Below are 27,382 nucleotides of genomic sequence, written 5' to 3'. Positions count from 1 at the left end.
ATAGATTAGAAAATATTTTTTTTTGTAATTCCAGTCAGTCTCTGGGGGCCTTTTTCCCCCTCCCATGTCTCCAGTCCATCATTTTTCGGGTTTCAAAATCAAGTCAAATCTCTTTTGTGTTATGTCACCATCTGATGGGCGTGAGAAAGAGAAAAGAGGACGTTGTCAGCAGAGAGGACATAAGAAACATTTCAGACTTTCAGCTACGCCACACAAAGGTAAGCTCAACAATATAACTGGAATCTCACTATTATGCTATCGTGGTAAGACCTTCTAATGTACCATATATAATATTTCAACTTTGAACTTACTAATGTATGTACGACATAACAAATTCAACCTCTTGATATGTGTTGCAACTTTGTCTGAGTAATTTCAAGTTGCGGGGAATATTATTTCAGTTCAGTTCAGGTTAATAAACAAATCCCCTTCATTTTAGAAGACGATACGAAGAGCTGAAACAAATTAGGGAAAATTAGTTTATTCGTCTGGAGTCTAGTTATCTTCACTCGTCATAGTAATTGGTGTAGTCTTTCTTCCGGGCTTTACACTTTTTAACCTATGATCAAATATAAACTCCTAATTCACAAGCACCAATTAACGATGAAGGCTTTTTAAACAAAAACAAAAAGCAATCTGTGATAAATGCACAAATTCAGCACCTATATAATTTACACTGGTAATGGTGAAATGCTTGTGATTGACCTCACTGTGATGTTTCCAATAAGATTATATGTATATATGCATTTCAAATGCAAGTATAAAAAGCAGCACAGCAATGTTTGATTAGAGGTTGGCTGACAACACCACAACAGGGTTATCCTCAGTGAAAGCCCTGAATCTTAAGTGCAGGTGGCAGCGCTGTATTTATTGAGGAAACCTCAAACTTTGGCATTGTAACTGAACATGTACCAGCAGGTGTGTACCATCTGAGTGTATGAGGCTCTAAAAGTGGCATGAAAAGAACTCCTGCAGGTTTTTTTATACCTCATCTCCCATCACTCCCTCACCAGTCACCTCTCTGCTATGCCACGGTCGTTCCTTGTCAAGACTAAAAGGTCTCATCTAGTTGGCCCATCGAAGAATTCCTTTGGGCAGCACTGCCGGTCTCGAACAGATGAAGCCCAGCCTGTGCAGCATGTGATGGGACAGGACAGGAGGCATCCCACTGATGCTGTGAATCCTTTGCCTTCGCCATTTGGGGTCAAAGACCTTCTGGCTGAAACCTACTCGCCATGGGATGGGATAACTGTCCAGTTTAAAGGGGGCGCCGCAGCCACAGATGATCCTTGGACTCCAGGTAACGCACTCTTTCACTTTTTATTGACATTATTAAGTTGATAAAAGACATATAGTCACAGTCGAAAAGTGCTCTCAATGATTACATTTATAAAGGGGTGATGAGGAAGCAAGAAGAAACCTTGAGATATTTGAGATATTTGTAATTTTGCAAATGGACTGTAGCTGCTACAGCTGTACGTGAAACGCTGCAAAAACCTCTTAGAAAGACGGAAAAAAATGGAGCTATCCCCAATCATGGAGATTCTTACATTTAAGACGTCACCATCCTCATCTCTTCATATTCTAGCAAAAGCCTTTGTGGCGAACAGGGCTGCCCATGTGCCTGTCCTGGCATGGTCATCAGGCGGACATCAGGCATCTGAAAGAGAGAGGGAACTGGAGAGACTGGTCTTCATGCTGCTCAACCACACATTGCACACTGACCTAAAAACCCCAGTCAGCCAGTGTCCTCTCTGTGAAAAGGTAAGAAGCCTGTGTTTTCTGACAATTATCACATCTTTGCTGTCTTTGTCGTTATAAGCTGCTGCCATGAAGAAAGAAACCAGAGTCAATAATTTACTAATTAGACCATGGCACGTCTAGGCGTCTTGGTGTGTAACATAAAAACTGTAAGTGTGTTAAGCTGTTATGTTAATAATAATAATAATAATAATAATAATAATAATAATGGCAATAATAATAATAGTTATTATTATTACCATCATTATCATTATTATTATTATTGTTATTGTTGTTGACAACAACAATGACAATAATTATATTAAAAATTATTAAGTCAATTGTAAGTGCCACATGTAAGTTTTTTGTTTCCAAAAACACCACTCAATATCAGCAGAATATAAAATACATGTCTAAATCTCTTCTGGTTGTGCAGTCATTGATAATCACACATTTATGATTTGTAACAAAACACATTTTAGTAGACAATGTTAGCGGATTGCGTTTTTTCAATATTTAATATAAAGTACATATATATTTTATTAAAGAAAGCAAGGCCAGCTGAATTGATTTACCAGTGACCATTTATATTATTACCAATATACAGTAAATCTGCAAAAGCAAATGTTGATCAATATGTCAGTCAGGCTGATTGACACTACTTTAATATACTTTAACAGTCAGTATTTTGGGAATTACACTAGCTAAATAATAAATAACAAAGTTGATGTTATTCTCACATCTGTAAGGTACCTATGAAGTAACGGCCAGTGGCTGGTTATCTTCTCTCAGCACAAACAGTGAGGAAACAGGCAACAAAATGTGCCTGATGTCAGTTATTGTTCCCCACCTTTTGGTTGTTCTGGGGGGGGAGCTGTGTCAGAAAGCTCTGCCCCCTCCTGAATGTCACTTGCTGTCCCTGCCATGGGTATCTTATTGATAATCAGAAGGAGCGGGTGGAGGTATAAGGAGACAGGACTGGGGAGAAACAAAGAGGCACGAAACGCACCTGGGGACACAACATTTTTCATCATAAAAAAGCCGAAGTTTTAGACGAATGTTTTCGTGCAAATAACAAGTTTCTGAGCTTTAGAGGGCCACTGACTGGCTGACAGAGTCAAACTATTTGTTTTGTGGCTGTTAGCTAAGCCAACTGGCTGTTGCTTCATATTTGACAGGCTGTTTCTTAAAAGCTGTAAATCTTCTCACTTAACACTGCAAATATTTCAATTTCCCAAAACTATATCGAATTATCCATGACATTTTGTCATTGTCTGCGTCCTGCAGTCTCTTTCTGAAGCCCTGCTATCAGGTGGCCTGCAGACTCATGTCCTGAATCCACTGGCAAGATCACCCTCTGCCCCAAACGTGCCCCACATACCCTTCGGCTTCAAGGCGGTTGGTAGCTATGGTCGCACAAAGGTATAGTGGATGGTGAGGATGTTTCTGTGAGCGAAATCATTTAGAGTGCAAAGAAATACTCCTCATCTTTTTGTGTGTTTGCCCGTGTCTCGTATTTTCAGGAACGTAGCTTTGGCTGCAAAGTGTGTGGAAAGGAGTTCAAGCGCTCGTCCACCCTGTCCACACACCTCCTCATCCACTCAGACACAAGACCCTACCCTTGCCAGTACTGCGGCAAACGGTTCCACCAGAAATCAGACATGAAGAAGCACACTTTCATACACACAGGTAGGTCATCACAGCAGAGAACTGTACTGTTTAAAGTCCAAAGCCCTTCTTTCAAACACTGAGAACTTCTTCGCTCTGGACCATCCTCAGGCGAGAAACCGCATGTATGCAAGGTGTGTGGTAAAGGATTCAGCCAAAGCTCCAACCTCATCACACACAGCCGAAAGCACAGCAGTTATCAGCCGTTCAGCTGCCCCCACTGTCAGCGCACCTTCCGGTGCAGGGTTGACTTACAGCACCACCAAGAGACACAGTGCAGATATGGAAACATGTACACTCAAAACTGAGGCCCTGAAGCAAGCAAGTGATAGCAAAGCTCAGTCAAATTGAATTTGTAAATAATCCTAATACATTTGAAATTAAAAATATAAACCATGCATGTGTGATAATGTTCAATAAAACTGCTTGAAAAATACAATTCATGCTCTTTCATTTTGAAAAACGATCACAGATCCCTCAGGAAACTCATCACAAAAACTCATTCACTTACATAATTGAGTTATTACTCCAGTGTGCACTGGGCAGCAGCGTAAAGTCAACCAGTGTTATTTTCAGAAACTCTTTTCTGAGATGGATGAGTTTGATCGTGTGTGTGTGTGTGTGTGTGTGTGTGTGTGTGTGTGTATGAGTTCACTTTAGCTTGTTTCAGAGATCCAATCCAATCCAATACATGATCTAGGATGTACTTTCACTGCTTGCATCTAAAAGGAGACTTATTTTGACAATGTATTGAAATGATTTTGGAGTCAGTCTCAGCTGACACTATGGACGGCCGGAGTTCATCCTGAACAGGTCTCCAGACATACAGAGATAAAATCAACTATTCACGCTCGCACGCAGGTCTACGAACGTCGAGTCCCCAATTAAAGCTTTTTTAAGCAGCTTTTTACTTGAAGCTGTCTCTCTCTCTCTTGGTTATATACATATATATATATATAACCCTGCTCAATGTCGTCATCTTTGATGACTGAGGTTAGTCGTGGGCTATGGCCTACTGGTGGACTACAAAGGTACTGCAAATAAACCCACAAATCACATGCAAAACAGTTCAATAAAAAAAAGGAATTAACATAAGAATGAATGAATGAATGTATAAGTTCTATTTAAAAAGACATGTCACATTACTCTTTTATTATTGTTGGGATGTGGGCTGCCAACATTTTCAGGTGGCTGATGATTGTAAAATGTTGGTAGATGCTGTTGAAGTTATTTTAAAGGATTGTAAACAGGCCTGCTCTCTGCCGCACTTCTGCGGAAGAAATTTGTTACTAGCTGAAAAATTAATCAATACATTTTACATACAAGACCGACTTAACATGTCAGAGTTTGTTTTATTTGGGTCAAATGACTTGAGCACAAAGGACGATATTAATTTACTTTATAGCTCACTCAAAACATGTTTGCCAGAGAAACACAAGGGAATTCACAGACAGATAGATATACAGTAGTATTTTAGACATCCAGCTCACAGTTATGAGAAAAAATGCAAGGATGATTGTAAAACACAGATTCATCAAACAGACACATGCAGAAATCTCTTGACACTTTGACCTTGTGCTGTCTCTAAATGTGATGGTGATAATGTTTCCGTCTGAGTCACTCCAAACATATTCAGATCCTGTTGAATCCAGATTAACCTCCATGCGATGATTGGCTTCCAGTTTTGAAATAACTGTGTGTCAAACAAACAACCTTTCACTTTGAGTCATATGTCTGACTTGTCACGATATAGCAATGGCTTGCTGCTACTGTGTTCACATAGTTTCGGTCCTCTTGCATTTCTGCCGCACAGCCACGAAAAGATGCTTGAGAGGAGCGTTGCACAAACGTCTTTTTCTCTCTCACACACACAGACGCGCACACACACACACACAGGCAGCTGTGCTTGAAAACAAGTTGTTAGAACCTCTGTCCCAGATCTCTTTTCTCAGATTTGCTGGAGGAAATCCTGAGACAGAGATAAAAGAATAAAACTGTTCAGATCTATCTGACAACATCAGACTTTTAATCTGCAGGTGCTTTGCCAAACCATGGTACATTTTCTGGAACTCTCTGTGCCTCTAAGCACAAGTTTTATTTTAATATACAGCATTACGTTCACTGTGTGCCACCCAGATGGAGTATACTGTTGAGTTTTAGTCTTTTAGCTTATGCAAATTTGAACAAAGGGAACATTTGTAAACTTCTGCTTGACTAGTTGACCAAATGCTTTAACTTAATACTTGTTTGTTTCACTGAATTCAATAGACTATTATAATTATTTTTATACATTATTATATAAATGATAGAATTAATATTTTTTTTCCCCAGAAGAGCAAGCAGCAATGTCATTAAATAGATAAATATATAATGATACTAATTAGTCAGGAATACTACACAACGTAAAATCTATCAAAATGTTTAAGTAACAATACCATAAGATATCCTTAAGATGTCCATAAATCTGACACATCTGCCACAAAAGTATCCACAACAAAGACTAAACAATGTCAGTGCTTCAAAGCTAGCATCACTGGCATTTGCACGATATGACAGGATGTACAAGAAGCATGTAAATTAAAACCCCCCTGCAGAGAAGCAATCTTGAATTTCCGAATAACTGCCAACACATAGAAAACCATCATCAGGTCTTACCTCTAGACTGAGCTGGAGGACTGATCAGACTGTGGCAGTGGATTCCAGGTCCTGTAGCCTCCACGGGTCTGGTCAGTTAGATGACCTTCACCTCCATGTAGTGTTGGATAAGCTGCTGCAGTAAATACACAAATGAACTGTTCCTTTGTGATGTCTCCACAGTTACATGACGTTTAATACGGTAACCTGCAAGCTCCTCCAGTCATCATTTTGAAACGTTTCTCCCCCTTTTCAGACAAACTTGTGAGTGTTGTGAGGTTTGATATGAATGTCACAGCCTCTCGACTTGAGCCCTTTAATATTACAACAATACATTACATTCAATGGCACATGTGTTATTAGTTTCTATGAGATCATTGGCAGCGCCACTTGAATACAGAAAAATGCAACTTTTGCTCTGTGAGGGACAGAGCTGCTTTAAGCTAGAACTCAAGTCACCATTTACTGCTCAGCAATAGACAGAGTACAGCTGAGGCTGATGACAGAGAATAAATAATAAAAATGGACCTGACAAAAACATTTACAAGACAAAATAGTTCTTGCATTTTATCAAACAGACTAACAGACTGGCAGGCAGACTGACGCTGTCGCACAGAGCAGGGCTACAATTGCTTCTAGTATTTGTATGACTCTTGATAAATATCCTGAAAAATTCCCCAAATTCCTTAAAACTTCTATAATATTAAATTAATCCATGATTAACAGCGGCAAAAGAGATATTGATAGATGACAACTGACATTAGAGTTCTTAAAGGAAACTAATCTGCTAACCTGTGTAGTTGTAGATGCACCACAGCCCACCCATCAGGCTGACACCCATCATAAAGGCAGCAAAGACGATTCCCAGCACAGGTCCAGTCTGCATCACCAAGCCTGGCCACGGGGAGAGCGACAGTATCAGCAACATCACGACTGAAAAATGACCAAACAAACGATACTCACCGGTTTCATTTGGGTCTGGACTCGCCAGCGGAGCGACACTCAGTCTTTTGGTTCTTTGTCCAGCAGGGGGCCTCGGCAGATTGTGTGCCAATGAGCTGATAGACTGGGTGACCACCATGGGCCTGGTCAGGTTTCTGATCTCACACTGGGATGTGAACGCAGGAGAAGGGCTAGATGTTAATGAGGGCTGTTACCACATTGCAGGACTGTAATAAGAACAGGCAAACAAGAGGGTGGTACAAAGCATGGCTTGCAGATGAAGGACGGACTGATCAGGACCCATTCAAGGTTTGACGTACTTATCTGAAAACTCTTTTGTCTCCAGAACCTTCACACTCTTTTCGTTTAATAAAATTAACAAAGCTTATTTCTTTAGTCTGCCATGTTGCTGCACATGACACAACTCTACATCCTGCATTTGTTTTGTGCAATTAAACACAGATCTGGTGTGAAATTTATTCTGTACCTGATGTTTGGGCGATATGGACACAAGTGGTGGGACACGCAGTCTGCCCTGGCAGTTATCGCTTGCTCCGTCTTTCACGGGTTTGCCTCTGGAAGACTCAGAGACACACATGCCAAGACTGCAGTGGAGAAACTGCACAGAGTCATTATAAACCGATTGCAGGACAAAACTAAATCTAAAGAGCTTTATTTCCTCCGTTGCCTGCGTGCTTGTGTTATTCTTTTCCATCCGTCTTCTCAAAACTTTGTGTTTGACTAAAACATCTCCAACTTTGTGATAAATTTTGCCATTTTCCATTTCCTCTGTTTCATCCTCTTCCGGTTCACTGTCACTGTCACTTTCATCCTCTTCATCTTCACCATCCTTTGTCTTTGTGCTGAGGGTCAGTGAGGGGTCTGAGGAGCAGCCCTCACTTATGACAGGCCAGAAAGGAGATTTTTTGGGGTCTGAAAGAGGTGACACCACGCATGACTTCACATCCACAACGTCTGTGAGGGGACCTGTGGCTGAAATCTGTGTTGTGACAGATGATGAAGACAAACTGAGGCGACATTTTTGGACAAGAATGCCGATGAGAACAAAATTGAGAATTTGATGAATTCTATGTGCATGGCTGTGAACGACACATACCTCAACATAGACACGGTGTCCTGCAGTGACGACACAGGGGCCGATCCGCCTCTGCTCATAATTCTCTGTGACAAAAAGTCTTAAAGTAAACACAGGCCCAGATCTGTGTCTGGATGTGGGGAGGTTGCTTAGTCCTGGAATGTGCCCTGGATCCCCCGGTGCCCAGGGGACACGTCCAGGCTGTGGAGTGTTTACCTCATCGACATTATCTGCAGTGGGTGCAAGGAGGCTGGGCTCCTCAACCATACAGCTGAACTGAGAGGAAAATCGTTTCATTTTAGCATATAAAAATATAGCTGAAATAATAATTGTGACCGTGCCAGTCAGGCATACACTCACACATACACAGACACACAGATGTCTCACATGTATGCCAAGTGGACTTTTGGACTTCCTCTCTGTTTCATTCAGTGCCAGAACGGTCTGAGGCCCCTCTCTCCATAATAACATCTGGGCAGGGAATAGGGAACAATATGAAATATGCTGGATGGCATCATTCACTGCAAATACTGTACGTGTAAACCCGAGCAAACCAAACAGTACAACATATACTTTATAGATACACTCAATTCTCTATTGCTTTAGTTCATCCATGTATATCTCACTAGTGGTGCGCCACAAGGCTCCAGTTTAAGTCAACTGCTGTTTTCTGTGGACGTAGAGACAATTCACAGGTAATATCGGTTTTCGGTTTTGCATTCTCAACACTCAGGCGTTTGTATCAACGACACCGCAGAAGCTATATGACGTTAAATCAAACATTATAATATTCAGTCCCAGCTCATCAGTAATAACCTTGGCAATCTGTTCATGAACCTTGTTATACTTGCAGCTTGAACGGGGAATCATGCTAATATTTTGAACTACTGTCTGTCCGTGTGTTCATGTTTAAGGCACAGTTCCTTCTCTCTCAGTTTCAGTTAGTGCAAAATGCAGAAACAGTGAAGTCAAACTTTCAGCATGCAAATATATTGACATTTTATTTTATCCTCTCATCTCATCTTATCTTATATTAATGAATACTTTTTCTTGTATATGTATTTTTGTGCTTTGTTAGCCTCTTTGTCATTATACTTGAGAAAATACAAATATTATTTTGACACTTTGTGTATCATCACATACACTTGCTGCCTCTGTTGTTTTTCACCTCTAAAATGTGTCATCCTGCTTGGAAAACTGAAATGTTGGAAACAACAGTAATTTGCCTCTGCACAGCATCCAATTTTAGGTTTTAAGTGAAGAACAACTTCCACTTGCTACAATTTCAAATATTCATTATGTGTGTAAAGTGTTTTTCTTTTTAACTAGTGCCTAAATAAATTTTGCTTTTATTTTAAGTACATATACTTTACCTCTGGTTTTCTTGCTGTGAAAACTTCACCCACTGTTTCTCTTCTACTCAGAACACCTCTCACCTTCCCTTTGCTTCTGTATCTTTTAGTTTAGTGTAAATTTAAAGCCTTTAATACTCAATTTTGAAAAAATAACAGTATAGCAATAAAGAGATTTGTGAAATGGAAAAATGAAGGACTGCTTTCTTTATCCCGACTCCTGTCCAAAATTTCTCATCTCACCATGTTCTTGTACTGCACCCCTCTGTGCTTTCCCAGGAGGAGACCCTCAGTCCCACAGGAAATGACTGGGAACACTAACAGGAAATGGCTCCCATTAGACTGAGCCTGGCACGTCGGGTCCTGCAGAGTCACGGCAGCCACTGGGACAGACAAGGTCTGAAGCAGAGAACCAATGTGACACCAAGTATCTTCCAAACTTTCCCTGAATCACTGGAAACGTGTAACGTTAACCAACACGCACTTGGTAAATGTAAATATATATCATGTTGACATCTGACATATTGGACAAAAATACATTTAGGCCAAGAATTTTATCAAAACAACATCACCAACTATATTCTTTGACAGATGGAAACGCAATTTGACACAATATCTCATTATACATGGATCTCTGATCCAGTCTCGACTGAAAGGTGCAGATTATGCAGCTTTAAATGCTTTGATAAACACTTGATCAAAGTGTTTCTTTCTTCTGGAATTGTTTGCATACATTACTGCATTTAATACTGAGGTATGAAGACCTGCAGGATGTGTTGGTCCACGGTCACGCTGAGGCGTCCATCCTCACACTGCACTGTGAAACTCTCCCGGCCTTTTCCATCACTGCCTCCACCATTCAGCCAATGCCTCAGCCGGCGCTGCTCAGCCCAGGGAGGCCCCAGAACTGGAGGGTTCATCACTACCAGCATGTCTATGGTACAGACAGACAGGAGACACAGAGACAGCCCAGCAGGGACATGAAATACTCACACTTACACTTTAACGCATATACTGAATGAGCTGATGGAAATATCCTGTTTCGTTTCGCATTCGGGTGGGTGGGGGGAGGGGCGGGGGGGAGGAGGGAAAAGCAAAACATAAATGATCGGTTCACTCACACTGTGATGGAAACAAGAGACACACAGGGGTCCTGACCTGTCCCGCCCCCAGCCAGCTGGATCACAAAGCGGTTGGCCAGGTCAGCCTCAGTGTATGAGGTCACCTTGGTATAGCCGTTTTCACTTGTCCAAGCAAGAAGATCAGCTATAGAGGACAGTTCTGAGTTAACGGTACTGGACACAGTGAGGCCAGGCTCAGGAGGGTAGGGTGGGGACAAACTGTTGGATGACTAAGGAGAGACACAGGAGACACATATATATGCAGATATATAAAATAATAAGTACATAATCAGAGTACAGTAAAGGAAAAAAGGCAAAAGAAGTGCAACAAGTAGACAGCATTGATGAGATCTTTGCAGTGCTGCATTAAATGTCTCATGAGGTGTCTTAATGATTGGAGCCAACAGTGAAGGTTATGGCTGAACCGAAGAAATGTAGACTGTTGAAAGTAAAAGTAAGGTTAAAGATGTGGCTCTTACGTGGATGGCGATATGGCCCCGGACACGGTGGGCAACAATGGCCCAGTTGACTGGCACAGAGCTGCTGAGAATCAACACAGCCTTCTGAGCCTTTGAGTTGGCCGCTGGGGGCACAAGAGAGACAATCACTTCTACCTGCAGAGAGCTGAAGGAGAAGGAGAGCAAAAAACAAGATTTAACTTTGCCTGACTGTACAACGGCCGCACACTAACCTTGCCAGGAGGCCACATGTTCTCACCCACAGAGCCCTGATCCAACCGAATGGAGCTTGATCACATGGATTTCTGGGATGATGCCACCTGCTGGGCTGTGGACACAGCCTTGCACTTCCTGTGACTTCAGGTCAGAGGTTAGGTAGTTGTGAGAGAGGAACATGGACTGTAGCTGGCACACAGCAGGAAGAGTTGGATCTGTAACATGTACGCAAAGCAAGATCTTTCATTTAGAAAATTCCCCCCCCATCTGTCAGAGCCTCAAGTCTAGCCTGAGAACAGAGGCGGGAGATGGGTTATAAGATAGTATGACCTGAATTTTAAGCCACATTGTACCAGTTCAGTGCACAGATGTTTTGGTTTAACATTTGCAGCAGTTATTGCTCTATTAAAGGTCTGATATTTAGTCCTAATTCACAATCTGTCTGAAAGCGAGCTGTCAGAACTTGTGTAACTTTGTGACATCACAAAAAGCAAAAAAAAAAAAAAAAAGGTCAATACCCTAAGCTCTGCCCACGGTGTTCAAGTTTTAACTGAAATATATTATGTTGGACAGCCAATGAGAAAGGCAAGGTCTCTTCTGATCACCAGCCTGTGTTCTTATTGTGACAAGGAGATGTCTGAGACAGAATAAGGTCATGTAAAAAATGTCAAATTGGAATGCTCAGTCAATCGCAAAAATAATGAAGATCTCCCTATTATCATGTTTATCTATATTTTTTTGTGAAAACTGAATGGAGCAACAAAACATTTAAACTGGAAATACACATCGCAAAACCTGTTTTGCAGTGTGGTTTGTTTCCTAATACAAAACGACACTAAGATGGTCTTTCATCGTAAAAACCAGAAATATATCTTTGAGAGAATACTTTACATGAAACTGAAAAATAACAGATCTTTAACATACAGCAAATCTTTCTTGAAAGACCGAAAATAAAATTTCTTCAACAAATCAAATGTAAGTACATTGGCCAATGTTCACTACCATTGATTTGTGAAAATAATTTCACATCACAGTCGTGTTGAGTTCCTTGATGGCTCACCCTCTCCCACTCGAATGTAGACTCGGTTGCCATGTGTCGTGTGTGTTAGAGAGGACAGGCTGCCGTAGTGTTTCAGAGCCCAGCGGTGCAATGCGCGAGGGCGAAATGGTAACACATGCACCGTGAGAACATGCAAACGCAGTGTGTGGGATTGTACGCTGGAGTTTGAGGACACCTGGCAGATGATGGCAAACAGGGAAACGTCAGTGGACAGAGTTGGACGGGAACATAAAAATTCTGCATGTATTTCATTTAAATGTGAGGTCGATCACACGAGAACTGACAGCGAGGGAGTGGATGGATGAGCTGTCCTGCGACTGACCTGAACCAGCACTGGGAGGTTGCGGGGAAGTCTCTCAGCCTCCAGCCACCAGCTGACTGGGAGCTTAGAGGTGAGCAGCAGATGGAGAGCTCTGAGAGGTGACGGGGACAGAGACAGAGGCTTCAGCAACACTGTCACCTATTGATAGAAGAGCAAGGGAGTGTAATGTGGCGAAGCTGTATTCATCCAAGTTTCATCAGGGTAACAGATGTATTTTAGTACTCTTGTGCGCTTATCCCTGAAATTAACAGCCATTTACAGATATATTTTAATCAATCAATTGAAATAAAGATCTATTTATTTTATTGCATTATTTGGGTCTTTTCATATTTTCAACAGCTTTTAATTGCCTTGTTCCCCCTGTGTAACAGCACGCAATGTTTTCTTGAATGAAAACAGCAGACATGCAGCTAAAGACGCCAGATTACAGAAGATATTTATAGATAATGTGAGAGAAGAGAAAGGCAGGCTGGTTCCAAGCTAACATGTTAGCCTAGCAGCTAAAACTGCTAAAAATATGAATAAATTGATTTGTTATAAAGTACAGAGCAAAATGTGCAATAAAATGGCTTAGATAAAGATGAATAGAAGAACAAAAAAATGAAGTGTCTTATAAAAAATCAATGTAATTTTAATGAATTTCATCACTGATTGGTGGTTAAGAGGAAGGTCCAAAGCTTTGTTATAATTCACTTTAATAACTGAACTGACTGTATGACCTTGTTTTCAGGGCTGTTTGTCGCTCTCCCCACTGCGATGACATGCGTCTCCTTGTTCCCATGTTGTCTGGCAGCACAGCCAGGACCTGCCTCGAATGTCTCCAGCAGACCCTGAACGGGGTGCAGGGGCCCCACTGGACCAGCCGCAGAGCACTGCACCTCCTCACCTGGAGCTGAGGGGGAACAGCATGTACAACTATAAAGAGAACCCGAAGTACATGAACCGTGGTCTTCCTCGGTGTGACATGACAAATAACATGAGCTATGAGTGAGCTCCAGCCTGCAGGCATACTTGTCCAAAGCCATGATTGTTACGTTTGGCTAAACTTTTCCTGCAGATATGAAAGACCAATACAAATTGTTCCCAGGAAAACCGTTTTCACTTTCATTCTGACGCTTTAATTTGAGGCCTTTGACCAGAGGAAATGTCCCATTGGATGCTTGTCTTGTCCTCCAAATACAGTCAGCACTTGTTCTAGAATTAAAGAAAAATGGGTGCGATGTTACACAGTTGTACAGAGGTCACCTGTGCTCTTACCTGCTGCTCCTTTCCAGAGCAAAAGGAGACAGAAAACAGCCCTTCCAATTCCTGACAGTGATGGCATCGTGGCGTTTTTAGCACTTGATGTGATGACGTGATGTCATAGGGCCCAGGAGTTGGACCCTGGCCAAACAGACAGCAAGTTCATACAGCAAGATGGAATGTGCCGAGGAATCAAAATGATTTATTCATCTCAGTATTAGAGCTGCATGAGCTGATTGATCGGTTAGTTGATTGACAATCATTCTTGTGATCAGTAATAGTTTCCTCTGTTATGCTTTTTTACCGTATGGTTGTCAATTGAAAGTCTTTGGATTTTGCACTGATTGTCATCCTCCCTGAGCTACAACACACTGTCTATTGTATTTTTATCTGACATTTCACACATAACTACACATGAAATAGTTAAATAAAGATGCTATTCATCGGACTAATGGCAGTGAAAACTCCTTTTTAAATAAGCATAGGCCTCATGTAGATATTCAACTTAAAAATAAGATTTAACAATAAATTGTGAGACAAAAAGTCAAAAAATGTTTGAGGTCTATTAACTATTAGTACCCAAGAGTGACCTTTAAGAAAGACGCGATACGGTCTTCTGAACTATGACATGACAAATAATGTATATGTACATTCAATTCAATATGAGGCAAATCATGCAATAGAATTAGACCTGCACGATTTAATCATGCTCTTAATGCTATATTGTTATCAGAAGAGTTTAACGTTTTTGCTTTTGTAGCTGTTGATTCAATCATCAGTTCTCTCTCTCTCTTTTTTTTTTTTTTTTTGTAAATAAAGTTTTCATGTCGTAAGACTCACCTGCGGCGCGGCGGAGGGACAGACAGGAGGACTGCTGGTCCAGCTGTTCCCTGCGGACTGGACTGTGAGGACAGTTTTCACCACCCAACACACGCCCCCCTCATTTCCTAAACACACAAGCGCGCAGTCACACACACCCTCCACATCTCAAAGCGGGCGAAATGTTCAGCCGTCAGCCGCGTGTCGCGTCAGGCGTCTTCATCCAGCTGAGGTGCGACCTGCGGGAAATATTTCTCAGGGGAAATTCATTTTACGCACCGAGCGGGACCGGCGGGGAGAGCGGGGCTGTAGGGGACAATTAAAAGGGGGCCATGGGAGGGACCGAGGGATGGTGTGACAAAGTGGAGAGAGAGATGGTGAGGAGAGGAATAAAAGGCCCCGAAAACGTCTCCAAACGTAGATGGCAACAGGAAGGAGGGCTGGAGCGAGGGAAGGAGGGAAGGTGGGAGGGATGGAGGAGGAGAAGGGTGGACCTCAGGGCTTTGACTGGCTGCTCAAATAGTTTGGGAAGATGCAGGGGAGGGGGGCAACACAAACACATGCACACACACACACACACACGCACATGACGTTACATTTCCTCATCCAGCACAAAATGTTGCAGACAATCAGAGTAAATGAAGGAAATAATAATAATAATAAAAAAAAAACACTGATTAATAATCAGCAGTCAAATTAACATGGATTGCGCTAGTTTTTTTTTTGTTTGTTTGTTTTTAATGTCATGATATGAAACCCTTGGCCAACATAACCTGGACTCTGTTTTTTTGATAATACTATCCATAAGAGCCTGTGGGGGTCTTTCTGCTGCACCTGTGTCTCTCTACACCGGAGGCAGTTATCTCCAGTGTAATTAAAGCATTGTGTTGCACCTCTTAGGTGGCACCAACTGCTCTTTAGTTTTCCTCTGTATGGCCTGTTTCCCGATGTTGAACTGTTTGCCTCCTTTGGACGGACTTGCCTTTGACCGTGAAATTCTTTGTTCAGTGATATGTGTCTGACTACGGCATCTCCGTTTGGTTAATTTGTCTTTGCAGCAGTTCTGACACTTTACAGTAAGTGTTAGCTTGCATGTGACATACACCTTTATCAGGGGCCAAAGCTGAGGAGCCTTAAACCTGCAGTCTCTGATGACAGTGAGGGGGTGACTCCACTGGTTGTAAAATTAAGTGAGACTGTATTGAAATCTATGGGAAAATGGCCCTACTTCTCATGCTATTCTTCAGCTACTAAATGCTCCACTATGTTTACCATCTCCCTGCTGGCTTTTTAATGAGGTTCTGAGGGGTTTCAGGGTTTCTTTTTCTCTTAGAGCAACTTGAAAAATCCCACATACTGCTAAAACTAAAAGTCAGGATGACTTAACTGCTGCTGCTGCTCCTAGAGCTTTGGATGTTACCGTAAACTTCACCCTCCACTCCCCTGCAGCCGGATCCAAAGAGAAATGATTTCGGCATAGTTATTTTTTTAAGCAGTGGTTCAGTAATATCAGGTCACATTTTGCATTTGCAAAACTGACAAAAGACCACTCTGATACGGTTCAGTGTTCTTTGCTGCTTTTCTTCATGGGACTGTTTCAGTGCGTGTGTTCCTCTTTACAAGTCTACATTTGTCACTACCCAGTTTTCTTTCCACTAATAATCCCAAGAATTTTTAAAATAATTACCATTTCAGGAAATCATTACAAATAACAGCTGGGACCCGGTGTGGCTCTGCATGAGCCTTCATTCAGAGTCACTCCACTGCTCACCATCTAATTAGCTACCCACTGCTGCAAAGCAAATTACAAACTTTAAGCCCTTATATTAAATTGTACCCGTTTGGCTGAAAAATCAATGTGAATATTTTTGAGTTATGAGAGATGAAATGGCATCAGCTGCTGGAGGTTAGGACTTTCTCTGACCTGGTGTCAGTGTGACCCTTCTACAAAATTACATATAATGCTGTCTGCTATTTCTTCAATTAACCAGAGAAAATATAATCATCTGTGCAATCTGTCATACGTCAGAGCTCTATGTCAGTTACATATACAGTGCATGTCCTAGATAATCACGTAACACAAACACATGCAAACAAGGAACATCTAAAACATACAAACATAAAAATCTGTCATTGATCTGCAAGCGACAATTTTCCAACAGCCCCCCCCCCCCACGTCTATATGACTTACACTACAACAACATATTTTTAGTCTGTGCCTTTCTTTCTTCAACAATAACAATAAGATGCTGTTCCTGTCATCTTCCTAATCACGCATTCACCTAAGTCAGTCTTTTGTGTTGTGCTCTGTGAACAACACCGTGTCAAGAAGCTGCTAAATGGCTGCAGATATATAAAACCAGAGGATACCATTTACACTCTTTTACTCTAATTGCTCACATTTCCTGAAACACAATCTCCATTCTATAGATATTCCCACAAGTTGAAGGATTATCCACTACATTCATGCATCTTCTACCACTTATCCTTTCCTGGGTTGCAGGGGGGGCTGTGAACATGGAGTGAATTCCACATAGAAAGGCCCCAGGCCCGGGAATCAAACCTTCTTTTTGTTGGGCACCAGTGCTAAACACTATGCCACCATTCCGCCTTGTCTCCTACGTAAAGCTATCTTTTCTTACTGGCTGTGTATATTGAGTTGATGTACCATTTTTCCCCTCTTTGAGGGATTAATGAAGGGTTATATTGTCTTATCTTTCACAATGTGCTTGTTGTAAGAACAAACACTAAGCAGGTCTGTGAAGCAGCACATTAGAATACACGTTCATGGAATGATTTGTACCTGGTAATCTGTTTAGAAATTAAGATTTAGCAAGAAAGAGACCTCCATCGGTGATTCTGTGTCAGGTTCACATCTTTACTGAGTCACAGTTCCACCACATTTCACCAGCAAATGACAGAGGAGGAAACAAACAGAAAAAAAAAAAACAACTATTAATCACAGAAATGGAGCACAGTTTTTACCATTGAGAAATGATTATGGCTGAAATCAATACTGTACTAAAAGACAGAGAAGACAATGAAGAGGTGTAATGAAGGGACCTGTGTGAGGCACAGACACACAAATAGCACTCTACTCCGCACCCTCTGGTCAAATACACTCACCCCCTCAGCTCCTGCCTCTGACCACAAACAGCACTGATCAAAAAGAAGTTCTCATTCCTCTGCCTCCCCCTTGTGCTCATTCACAGGTCTTGCATGATTGCGTCTGACGTGGAGACATTCATGACTGAGGCAGAAATACCACACTGTACACATCAACATACAGAGAGAGACACACACACACTTAGCAGCAACAAACACCAGCAATAAAGGGACAAGAGATTCACACTAGTGCGAGAAAAATAGATACAAAACTGCTTCCCCTCAAAACAACCACTTTTCATTCTCACTGTGATTTTTGAGGCTCTTGGAGAATTTTCATACAATCACTAATTCTTTTTTTTTTTTTTTTTTTTATGCTTCGATGTGTTGCCAGGCAGGGCAAACAGCGGGGTCCATCATCTCATCTTCCATTTGTTATATAACCTTGATTATCTTCTGACATCATCATAGCTTCATCTAAAAACCACTCCAGATAGTCAAAGTTCGTGGCATGTGTATGACATAAGATCAGACTCCACTGATCCCCATTCATACACGCTCAGTCCAGCCAGTCTTTCATCCCGTCACAAGCACAGTTACGGAAAGGAAGAGGACAGAATAAGAGGTATCCTCGCCTCTCTGCGTCGTGAAGTTCCTCTCTGTCTTTGTGGAATAGTCTGCATTTCTTGGTCTCCTTTCAGAGTCTGTGGCTGGCAGTGAGCAGCTAAAACCCTATGATCCCTGACCCTAGCAGAGGTCGGAGACATAGTCAAAATCTTTGAAGTAGTCCTGTTCCCTGCAGGAGAGGGTGCGACGCTCGCGAGGTGGCGTGAGGGCGGGAGGCTCGGCTGTGAACTCTGTGTCGAAATTGCTGACGTCTTCTTTATCGCCGATGGTTGGGACAAATGGTGGCAGGACTTTTCTCTGAAGAAGTGCTTCCCAGTCCATTGTCTAAATGACATATATTTAGTTTATTATGAATATGAAGTGTCTCCATCATTAATATAACAGGCAGGGATAATGAGAAAAGCTTTAAAATGTTATCTCACTCTGAAGAAAGGTTGCTTTTTGACATCTTCAGCATCCTTCTCTCCAGAACCCAGGCGTCTCTCTGGATTCCTTCTTAATAGCTAGAACACACAAAAAAAAAGCAAAAAGTGGAAACAAAGGGTCTAGTCGTATAGATAAATTAAATTGCCAACAAAAGCCAGGAGCAGAGCAGAGTCTCACCCGTCTCATGATGCCGATGGCCTCGGTGGAGAGGAAGCGAGGGTAACGCACTTCATCGTTCACTATGCTGTCAAAAACCTCTTCCTCATCATCACCAGGGAACGGAGACTGAAATAAAGAGACGTTTTATTCTGGACTGTCAACTCGCCAGAGGAGAGACAATATCGTTTCTCTGGGTGATTTGTGTCTGATCTAGTTTATCTGCAGTTTTAAGGTGTGCTCAGAGAAATGTTCTCCTTCCAGCAGGTCAATGTGAAAACAGCCTTCAAGTGTCAAATTCTGCACATCTATTAGTCTGCACAGTGAAGATAAACATCCAGTCCAGTAACAACAAGCAAAACACATTTTTGAGTGGATGGTGGCTTTAGTAATATATGTCAAATATTACAACTCTTTCAAATATTCATTCCACCGATCTGACAGGCACTGCCTGACACGTATCATTCGGGGAGGTACCACCTAAGGATGAACCTGGACAGTTTTTCCAGCAAGGCCTGCCCACCTTATTTAGCGCAAACTCTCTGTACACACTGCTAGTGGTCATAGTTTTCATGCAGAATTGTATTTTGTTAGCAAACATGTACAGTAGATATCACCAGACATGGACATCCTGCACAGCCTTTTCTATTTATTTTTCTCTATTTCTATCTTAATAAGTGCGGCTTCTTCAACTGATAGAATCATTGGATTTTCATGAATTCAAAAATGTTATTAACCCTAACTCTGTGTTCTCACCTCTCCCACCAACATTTCATAGATGAGCACTCCAAGTCCCCACCAGTCGACTGCTCTGGTGTATGATGTGTCCGTTAGCACCTCGGGGGCCAGGAACTCAGGGGTCCCACAGAAGGTACTGGTCCTGTCCCCAAAACCCATTCCTTAGTATAACAGAGAAGTTAAGTGAGAGCAGGACCGAAGTGAGGGATAAAGAAAGAATCATTCACTGATACATGATAAATAAATTATACAAATGTATGGAACTTTTCCCTAGCCTGTTGTTCTGTAATGCGAATGGCTATTAAATAATGGACACTCACCTTCTTTACAGAGCCCAAAGTCTGCTATCTTCACAAAGCCTTCTGTGTCAAGCAGCAGATTGTCCAATTTCAAATCCCTGATAAGGAAAAAATGGGATTCATTTTAAGGACTGAGTGCTGAGGGGAGAGAGGGAGCGTGTAATGGATCCAACTACTTACCGATACACAATCTTATGGTCATGAAGGAACTGCAGACCCAAGACCACACAAGCTGAGTAGAACCTGTCAAACCCAGGACAAACGGGGAGATGGAAAACTGAACACACACACTACGATATACACACACTTGATTTATTCACGATATATTCAAAGACACATAAAGCATGAAGCTGACTCCATTGACACACACACATCATGCTATCTTCTCAGTAACACACAGCAGAACTCACACAGCACGTGGCTCAGAAAAGACGTCAGCATGTATGTGCATCATGAGGTCTCCTCCTGCTGTGTACTCCATGACAAAACACACATGTTCGGGTGTCTGGAAACATGCAAACAGGTTGACCAGGAAGGGATGGTGGGAACCGTTGACTGTCTCAAAAATCCGCTTCTCACACATCAGACTGGAGACAGACAGAGGAGGGGGGGGTGTGAATGAGACAGTAATTACTGTACAGTACGATGTGTAATCATGACGTGGTTGAACTCGTGTTGTGCACCCTGAATTGTCTCATAAATTACAGTTACCTTTCCACTTCGTCCCGTGCAACAATGTCTCCCTTCTTTAGGGCTTTGATGGCATACAGGCTGCTTGTCTGTTTGTACTCGGATAGCAGCACCTGAAAAGTCCAGTGAAAACTGTGTTAATCAATTCATTATTTAAAAGAATTAAACACAAATAAAATGCACATGAGGTTGCACAACAAAAGTTTGATGGGTTAAGCTAGTGAAAGTCAATATTAAGCCAATATTTTTCTGCTGTCTGTACCTCTTAATTCTAAATATTGAGTCACAACATAGTTCAATTAAATAAAGGCTCAGCAATTTCCTCCAACAGTTGAGCATTGACGTTCTGAAAGGGGAATACATTTTTGTTTTATTTTAATTGGCTTATCAATGTATTATTGATTATTTTTGACAATTTTTGGTCAAAGATAGAGCTTTGTGACAGGGATAAGGAATAAGGCACTACATGTTGTTATTAGATCAGTTGGGTCGATTACTTTACTCAGTTTCATTTTTGACATTTGCTAATTAAAACATAAAAACGTACTTTAAATACTACTAACAATGAAAAGTTAGTACATTTCTTTCTCTTTGTATCTCTACTTCATGTGAGGAAACTGTTTTTGTTAGGATGTTTTTTCTGTGATGTGTATTGTTTATAAAGCAATGATTGTGTATTGTGCCCAAGAAAAAATTCCATTGCTGGACAATAAATCGGATCGGGTCTAGTGTCGGAGCTCTGTTCACTGTGGATTGTTAGTGGCTATGACATGGTACAGAAAGGAGTGTGTTTAACAGCCCGCACAGTGTAATTATAAAGAGGTCATATCCGCGTAAAAAAAAATATTTTAATTTGAATTTTGCAGCTGCAAGACACTAAAGCAGTTTTGTGAAGGGAACAGCATTGTTGGTTGGATAATTCTCTGTGAGTGAATCATTATCAGTCACAGAGCCATTTGACCCGTTCAAACAGATATTAACTCTCTTTCTAGAAAATAGATAGTAGACATGACATTTGCATTCGCAGTGTAAGCATTCTGTTCAACTTGAGAGGAAAAAGGAAGCACGAGTACCTTTCCAAAGTGGCCTCTGCCCAGCACTGCTATCAGCTTGAAGTCCTGCAGGCAAAGAGGGCCTCTGCTGGATCTGAGATAAAGATTTTAGCAGCAGTTTAACAAGCAGGAGATGTGATATAACTTCACATAATGCCATATTTATTTATGTGCTCGCCAACACCAGAAAAACACACATCCAATAGGCCAAACTTGGAAAGTACAAAAGATGGGTTTAATTCAATGTTTCATCATGTGTTTCTTGACATATGCTATAATTCACAATAATGATGACTTAGCTTTAATACTGAGTGTTAAAAAAAAGGCTATAATACAGCACCAGATTGTGTGTGGGGGTGTGTTTCCAGTCTCAAGCTGTGTTAGCCATATTGTAAAAGGATACGTAGGTGTAGTGTTCGTGTGTGTGTGTGTGAGAGAGAGCGAGAGAAAGATAAAGAAAAGAGGACATGAGAGGGTGCCTGTCCTCGTGTGTTACTGCACCTGCGTAAAGAGTTTTTCGACTGCGATCTTGCTGGCTGCTCGTGAACAGGTTGAACGCTCACTGTGGATGGGGGCTCAATGACTGCTGTCTGTTCCTGCAAAACACCACAGAGGAAGGCAACAGGAAGGGAAACGGGAACACCAAACAGAAGTAGAAAATAGAGGGAAAACACCAACAAGGGAGGAACACGTGAAGAGGGAGAATGAGTGCTAACATCTGTAATGACCTTCAGTAAAAGCAGACAAACAGACAGTTATTGAAGCTCATCATGTCTCGTTGCCAGATCCCCGTCTGGCGAACAGCCTCGCTCCTCCCCTCTTCCTGTCCGCTCCATTCCTTCCTCACTACTAATTAGTTCTCTAAAAACATCAGAGTAATTAATCCCATAATACCGCAACCCTGTTGAACGCACCATCTGCCACAAGCCCTCTCCCCCTCCGACTCTCTCTGTGCTTGTCTGTCTAATTCTGTCTGTCTGTGTCTCCGGTCTCAAAAATTCAAATTTGCTTTATTGGCACGGACATAAGTGAGCGCTGCTTTGCCAAAGCATGCTGCACGAGGCGCAGTCTGTAAATGTACTGGCCCATGATATAAAAATAAAAGAGGTGAAATGAGATTTAGTCTCAGTTTTTCTTTCTTCCAGCTGTTAAAAAATGTAATATATAATATAAAAAAATCATTCAAATGTATCTAAAATAGCTTCCGAGGTTCCACAGGCTTAGTGTTGACCAAGCTTCAAAAACAGGTGATAGAAAAGCTATTAGAAATGTTGAAATATGAACAGTGTCTGAAATCAAGTTTTTTTTCTGAATGATACGAGATAATAAACTATAATAGAAATCTACTCTCAACTTAAATGTATATTTTCTTAAATGTAGTTTCATCATACCCTTAATACTGCCCACATCCCCCTTCAACCCAATACAGAGCTATGGAAATTTGAAATTGAGAATTTGTTTATAATAAAAATCAGTTCAACTTAGAAACAAAGAATCAGACTAATGAAAAAATATATTAAAAATGTTGTATGAATGAAATGAAGCTGTGTGTACATGTAGTGAATAAAAAGCACTGTTAGAATGTCAAGTTGTTGTTTGCTATGATTTTTCTGATGTTACTAACATCAAACAGGCAGGGTGAGCACAGTGAGTCATTTTTTTCTTTCTTCAGCTGTCTCTTTCCTCCTCCCCTCTTCTTTGTGTCTCTCTCTCTCTCTCTCTCTGAAGTACTTCCTCTTGTCTACTTGCCACTCTGCAGATTGTGTTCTTCACACTGAGAAACTAACACGGATTTGGCCTTGATCAAATTAAAGCTCCCCTCTATCCAGTTATGTCTCATTAAAGCTGTCACCCTGAGTTTTAAGTTCTTCATTCCTCTAATTATGCGTCTTTTCCTTTCTCAGGTCACTTCTCTGTCTTAGATTTCACAGCTACTCACAGTGTGGTGGTTTATGACTAGAGCACTGTTTCAAAGCCAAAGGCTGCAGGTGGAACTGAACAGAGTAGTAACATGATAGTGTAAAAGATTCCCATTTTCCCCCAGTCTAAAAATCCTCTGTGTCCCTCCCTTCCTCCTTGGCCTTCATCCCTCTCTTCCCCTCACTCACCAAGGGAGCGGGTGCATCCACCACATCTCTCCTGGTCTCAGCTTTTGGAGGCGGGTAGCTGTCCAGATTCAGCTTCTCCACTGAGATCTCTCTGCAATGCAAACAAACACAGAACTGAGACTAAATACAAATCTGGCACAAATAAAATTAAATAAAAAAAGTGGAAAAAAAAAATTACAACTGTAACAAATAAAATGTGTATAAGTGCTTCTTAAATGATCAGCACTACTTCATGAATATGCAGCATCAGTAGAACAAGGCATGCCTGAATGTATGATTTTAAAAACCTGAATGTGCTTCAGTAAAAAAAAAAAAAAAAGAAAAAAAAAAAAAAAAGAAAAAACCAAAACAAAATTATGAAGTGTTTTGTTTTGCCTTTCAGTCAGCGAGGACAAACTGTAGGCTACACACCCTGTGCTTTGCATGAGCGTGCTGCTTGTGAAATTGGGTGTATAGGCAGGTGTGTTGCTTCCACTGGGGATGGCGTTCCTCAGCAGGCGGACCCAGGTGGCAATGTCCACGTTCATCTGACGGGCACGTAAGAAAGCTTTATCTGTGCAGAACACATGCAGAACATATGTGGATGAATAAAAGGCCAAACACTAGGAAACAGCTCTGCCTGAAGGAGAGAACAGAAAGCAAAGCAGAAATGTCTGTTCACGGACAGTCCTCCTGTAGTTTTAATGACGCGAGACAGTTGAGCGGTTGCTCGACCTGGGTTTGTATTTTCTGTGAATGTTTATAATCCCAGTTGCAGAGAGTATCGGAAGGCCATTGACACTTTATCTCCAGCAGTGCGTCTCAACCACTTTAGTTATAACCCCTCCGAATGTAGCGGGCTCTGAGTGGATAAACCTCTCTGTTTAGGTTGGAGTTCAAATATTATTAGTAACCTCTTTCTTATCTTTATTCTTTAGCATGGTCTTTCCTTTTCAGAGCATTATTTCTTCACTTTATGTTTACAATTTTTGCACACCTTCCCTCTCCCTCAAACAGCCCCTGTTCCTGTGTAAATTTACTCTGCTCCAGCTCAAATATATTTGTTCTCTGCCCTACGCCTCAGTTTTATTTCCTCTCCTCACATCAAAGCTGCTTCTCGCACCACAGATTTTTTTTCTTGCTCTTAGAAATGACACAGTCCTACATCTTCAAACAGCAGGAGACCAGGAATGATGGTGACCAATTGAAACCTCACGCTGTGCTTCACTTCTCGTGTCATTTAAAGGTGCAGCAGATCACTTGCCTTCATGGCTCACCGAAGCCAAGGGCCGAAAATAGATGTTTTATTTCAGTGGCCCTATTACTTTTTCATATTTAATTAGTAAGGTAATAATTGCGGTGTGACACAGGTTAGATGGTTCACTGCCCCCAGCGTTGGCTGTTTGATCCCAGCCCCACAGAGCCCAGGTGCCTCAGATACCACATCAAATACGAGGATGTTGATCCACTATGAGTCTTCACCAGAGCAGCCAGAATGCAACAACAACAACACATTTGGACACAGGAATACATTCACAACGGTATTCTTGATTTTCAAGAGTTAATTATTTGTAATTTATGCGGACACTGTTGCTTGGCAGCAGTTTATAATTTTTCTGTTATTATGTTGTTATCATGAATACCAACAACAATTACACCTCAGTTGAACACAAAAGTGACTTGGACCAATGCTGCCATTTTTAAATAAGTGGTAAGGTCAGTCACATGAAATGTTCAACAGGTATAAAGCACCAGTGCAAATCGTTGTTTCGTGCTGCCGTGTCACATATATTATTGCAGGTTACCCCAAACACATTTAATGCTACAGTGAGACCGCTGCAGATGAGCTATCCTGCTCATGATGTCTCCGCGTTTGTTAAAACGGTGTAGTTGGAAAATACATGAGGTTATATACCAGATTTGTGTGGAATGTACTTCAGACAGCATGTGGACCTCAACCCGCTGTGATTTTATGAAAAACATAAAAGCAAAATTTGCACCATGAAATTTGCTGATCTTTACTACCTGTGCTTCGTACAAATTCTGCTGCATTTTGGAGAGAATGCAAAACAATGCAAGACGTGCTCATCTGTCCTAACGCAGGCCTCGACTAAGTTCACTTCACGCACACACTGAGCAATTGGCTCACATTCGCACGCACTCTCATTGATTGTTTATTTTGTTGACTAATAGACTGAAGTGTTGTTTCCACCAATATGTGAGCGTCTGTTAATTCCCAGCTGCTGAAACATGTCACACTTTAATTGGAGCTCAGTAATGTTATTCATTTCATTCTAAATCCTTCTTCCAGTAAAGTTTCAGTGTGCCCACTTGAACATACCGTGCTGCTTGGAAAAGACTTTCTTCTGCCTCTGGAGTCGTCGACCTCTCTCTATTACTGGGTTGAAGAAAGTCACCTGAGCCAAGAACAATATGTTAAAACACAGAACTAGAATGAAGGCATATCTGGACTCAAACTTACTGTCGTTGATAATGTTTCTGCAGCTTTGTTCCTAACAAACCACACATGATGAAAGCTCCTCTCCCATGTTTATATCGTGGTTGCAGCTCAGGCTTATTTACATGTCCTGTACCTCTGCCAGCAGCAGTCCCTGTGGCTCTAGCTCCAGCTGGACTCTGTGTCTTTGGTTGTCCAGGAACTCTTCAAGCTTCAGGTACTTCAAGGCGCACAGGGAGCGGTAATCTCTCCAGTACACCGCTATCTCCATCTCTCTGGACTAAACACACAGAACACACCAGGAATGTGACATGAAGACGCCTTCACTGGCCCAGCATGAATTTGTTACAGTTAACTGGATCAATGATCCTCGCAGCACATTTAAATCTCTGTGTCTTCAAAGACTGCAGTGACAGAACCACAACAACAATAACAGATTAAATGGATTCACAACAGTTGCACCAGACATGTAACACACTGCAGGTCTTACCCTCTCCAGCTCTACGGTGAACGTCTGATCCCAGGCCTGTTCTCCAACTGTCCTCCAAACTGTCTGGCCCACCACTGTGTTCTCCAGCTTCAGCACTGCGCTCACCTCCGCTGAAACACAAACAGGAAGTAAAAACAACTGACCTGGTTCGAGAAATATGGAGGGCACATGAGTGTACGACTTGACTGGATTTGTTTTGTTTTGCTGCTTCTTCATTGTAAAAAATGTATGTTAATTGAAATCGTTTTTTTTGTATGCGATAAAAAAAAAGGTACAAACAGACTTTTTGAAACTGTGCACAGCGTGCAGTCCACATTATGATAAATAAATGTGATAAAAAAAAAAATGCAGTTTATCTAATGGTATAATTTGAAGATTAACACTCACAGGAGAGCTCATCAGCCTTGCCGGGGATCTTAAGGCTCATGCTGCTGGTGCTGCGGCTGTAGAGGCCACTCAGTTTGAAAGAGGAGCGTCCATCTCCTGGTGAGTGGGAAGGAAGAACCACTGGGGTCCCTCTGCTCCGTCCTGGGATGACTTCCAGGAGCCCAACACAGCCCAAAAGATGCACATGGAGAGTACCT

At 41.6% G+C, this 27,382-nt stretch overlaps 3 protein-coding genes across 12 annotated transcripts in view; 1 reads left to right on the top strand and 2 right to left on the bottom strand.

Annotated features, from left to right (window-relative positions):
- The first annotated feature begins 85 nt into the window (after positions 1-85).
- On the top strand, positions 86-3,835 carry LOC115047716 (zinc finger protein Gfi-1b). The gene is made up of 6 exons (XM_029508832.1): positions 86-218; positions 1,014-1,300; positions 1,589-1,764; positions 3,028-3,162; positions 3,264-3,429; positions 3,520-3,835. The coding sequence occupies exons 2-6, from the start codon at positions 1,027-1,029 to the stop codon at positions 3,714-3,716; spliced, it is 948 nt and encodes a 315-aa protein (XP_029364692.1). The 5' UTR covers positions 86-218; positions 1,014-1,026; the 3' UTR covers positions 3,717-3,835.
- engl (endoglin, like) lies at positions 1,308-15,016 on the bottom strand. Of its 8 annotated transcripts, XM_029508827.1 has the most exons (17): positions 14,692-15,015; positions 13,867-13,992; positions 13,329-13,501; positions 12,610-12,747; positions 12,288-12,462; positions 11,271-11,442; positions 11,033-11,177; positions 10,591-10,783; positions 10,197-10,366; positions 9,676-9,831; positions 8,468-8,551; positions 8,102-8,356; positions 7,472-7,984; positions 7,006-7,150; positions 6,835-6,936; positions 6,064-6,178; positions 4,791-5,377 (listed from the first exon to the last, which is right to left on the bottom strand). In XM_029508827.1, the coding sequence occupies exons 2-16, from the start codon at positions 13,931-13,933 to the stop codon at positions 6,066-6,068; spliced, it is 2,601 nt and encodes an 866-aa protein (XP_029364687.1). In that variant the 5' UTR covers positions 13,934-13,992; positions 14,692-15,015; the 3' UTR covers positions 4,791-5,377; positions 6,064-6,065. The 8 variants fall into 8 exon arrangements, with proteins under 8 accessions (XP_029364685.1, XP_029364687.1, XP_029364682.1 ...); XM_029508825.1 differs by lacking the exon at positions 4,791-5,377 and adding an exon at positions 1,308-1,660 and having other exon boundaries at positions 8,102-8,551; positions 14,692-15,016; XM_029508822.1 differs by having other exon boundaries at positions 8,102-8,551; positions 14,692-15,016.
- A 3,084-nt stretch (positions 15,017-18,100) lies between these two features.
- Positions 18,101-27,382, bottom strand: part of pkn1b (protein kinase N1b) — a 28,723-nt gene continuing 19,441 nt past the window's right edge. For all 3 annotated transcript variants that reach the window (XM_029508487.1, XM_029508488.1, XM_029508486.1), the window contains 16 exons: positions 27,186-27,380; positions 26,799-26,908; positions 26,445-26,588; positions 26,192-26,267; positions 24,283-24,424; positions 23,872-23,962; positions 22,265-22,359; positions 21,785-21,857; positions 20,733-20,824; positions 20,432-20,608; positions 20,202-20,264; positions 20,043-20,119; positions 19,741-19,883; positions 19,006-19,113; positions 18,825-18,905; positions 18,101-18,726 (listed from right to left, as the gene is read on the bottom strand). In XM_029508487.1, the coding sequence (XP_029364347.1) occupies positions 18,523-18,726; positions 18,825-18,905; positions 19,006-19,113; positions 19,741-19,883; positions 20,043-20,119; positions 20,202-20,264; positions 20,432-20,608; positions 20,733-20,824; positions 21,785-21,857; positions 22,265-22,359; positions 23,872-23,962; positions 24,283-24,424; positions 26,192-26,267; positions 26,445-26,588; positions 26,799-26,908; positions 27,186-27,380 (1,871 nt within the window). In that variant the 3' untranslated portion in view covers positions 18,101-18,522. The remainder of the gene's footprint in view (positions 18,727-18,824; positions 18,906-19,005; positions 19,114-19,740; positions 19,884-20,042; positions 20,120-20,201; positions 20,265-20,431; positions 20,609-20,732; positions 20,825-21,784; positions 21,858-22,264; positions 22,360-23,871; positions 23,963-24,282; positions 24,425-26,191; positions 26,268-26,444; positions 26,589-26,798; positions 26,909-27,185; positions 27,381-27,382) is intronic.

Source organism: Echeneis naucrates, chromosome 8, assembly GCF_900963305.1.
Source record: "Echeneis naucrates chromosome 8, fEcheNa1.1, whole genome shotgun sequence".
Lineage (NCBI taxonomy): Eukaryota > Metazoa > Chordata > Actinopteri > Carangiformes > Echeneidae > Echeneis > Echeneis naucrates.
Note: the sequence above shows the minus strand (reverse complement) of the source record. Positions and strands in the feature narration are given on the sequence as shown.

What these genes read in the sequence shown, in the direction of transcription:
- LOC115047716 (XM_029508832.1), top strand. Translation starts at nt 1,027, where the DNA reads ATGCCACGGTCGTTCCTTGTCAAGACTAAAAGGTCTCATCTAGTTGGC. An exon ending in AGATGATCCTTGGACTCCAG is followed by an intron (nt 1,301 to 1,588) that starts GTAACGCACTCT and finishes TTCATATTCTAG; the next exon opens with CAAAAGCCTTTGTGGCGAAC. An exon ending in GTAGCTATGGTCGCACAAAG is followed by an intron (nt 3,163 to 3,263) that starts GTATAGTGGATG and finishes TCGTATTTTCAG; the next exon opens with GAACGTAGCTTTGGCTGCAA.
- engl (XM_029508825.1), bottom strand. Translation starts at nt 13,933, where the DNA reads ATGCCATCACTGTCAGGAATTGGAAGGGCTGTTTTCTGTCTCCTTTTG. An exon ending in CAAACAGCCCTGAAAACAAG is followed by an intron (nt 12,748 to 13,328) that starts GTCATACAGTCA and finishes TTCTATCAATAG; the next exon opens with GTGACAGTGTTGCTGAAGCC. An exon ending in GGGGCCATATCGCCATCCAC is followed by an intron (nt 10,784 to 11,032) that starts GTAAGAGCCACA and finishes GTCTCTCCTTAG; the next exon opens with TCATCCAACAGTTTGTCCCC.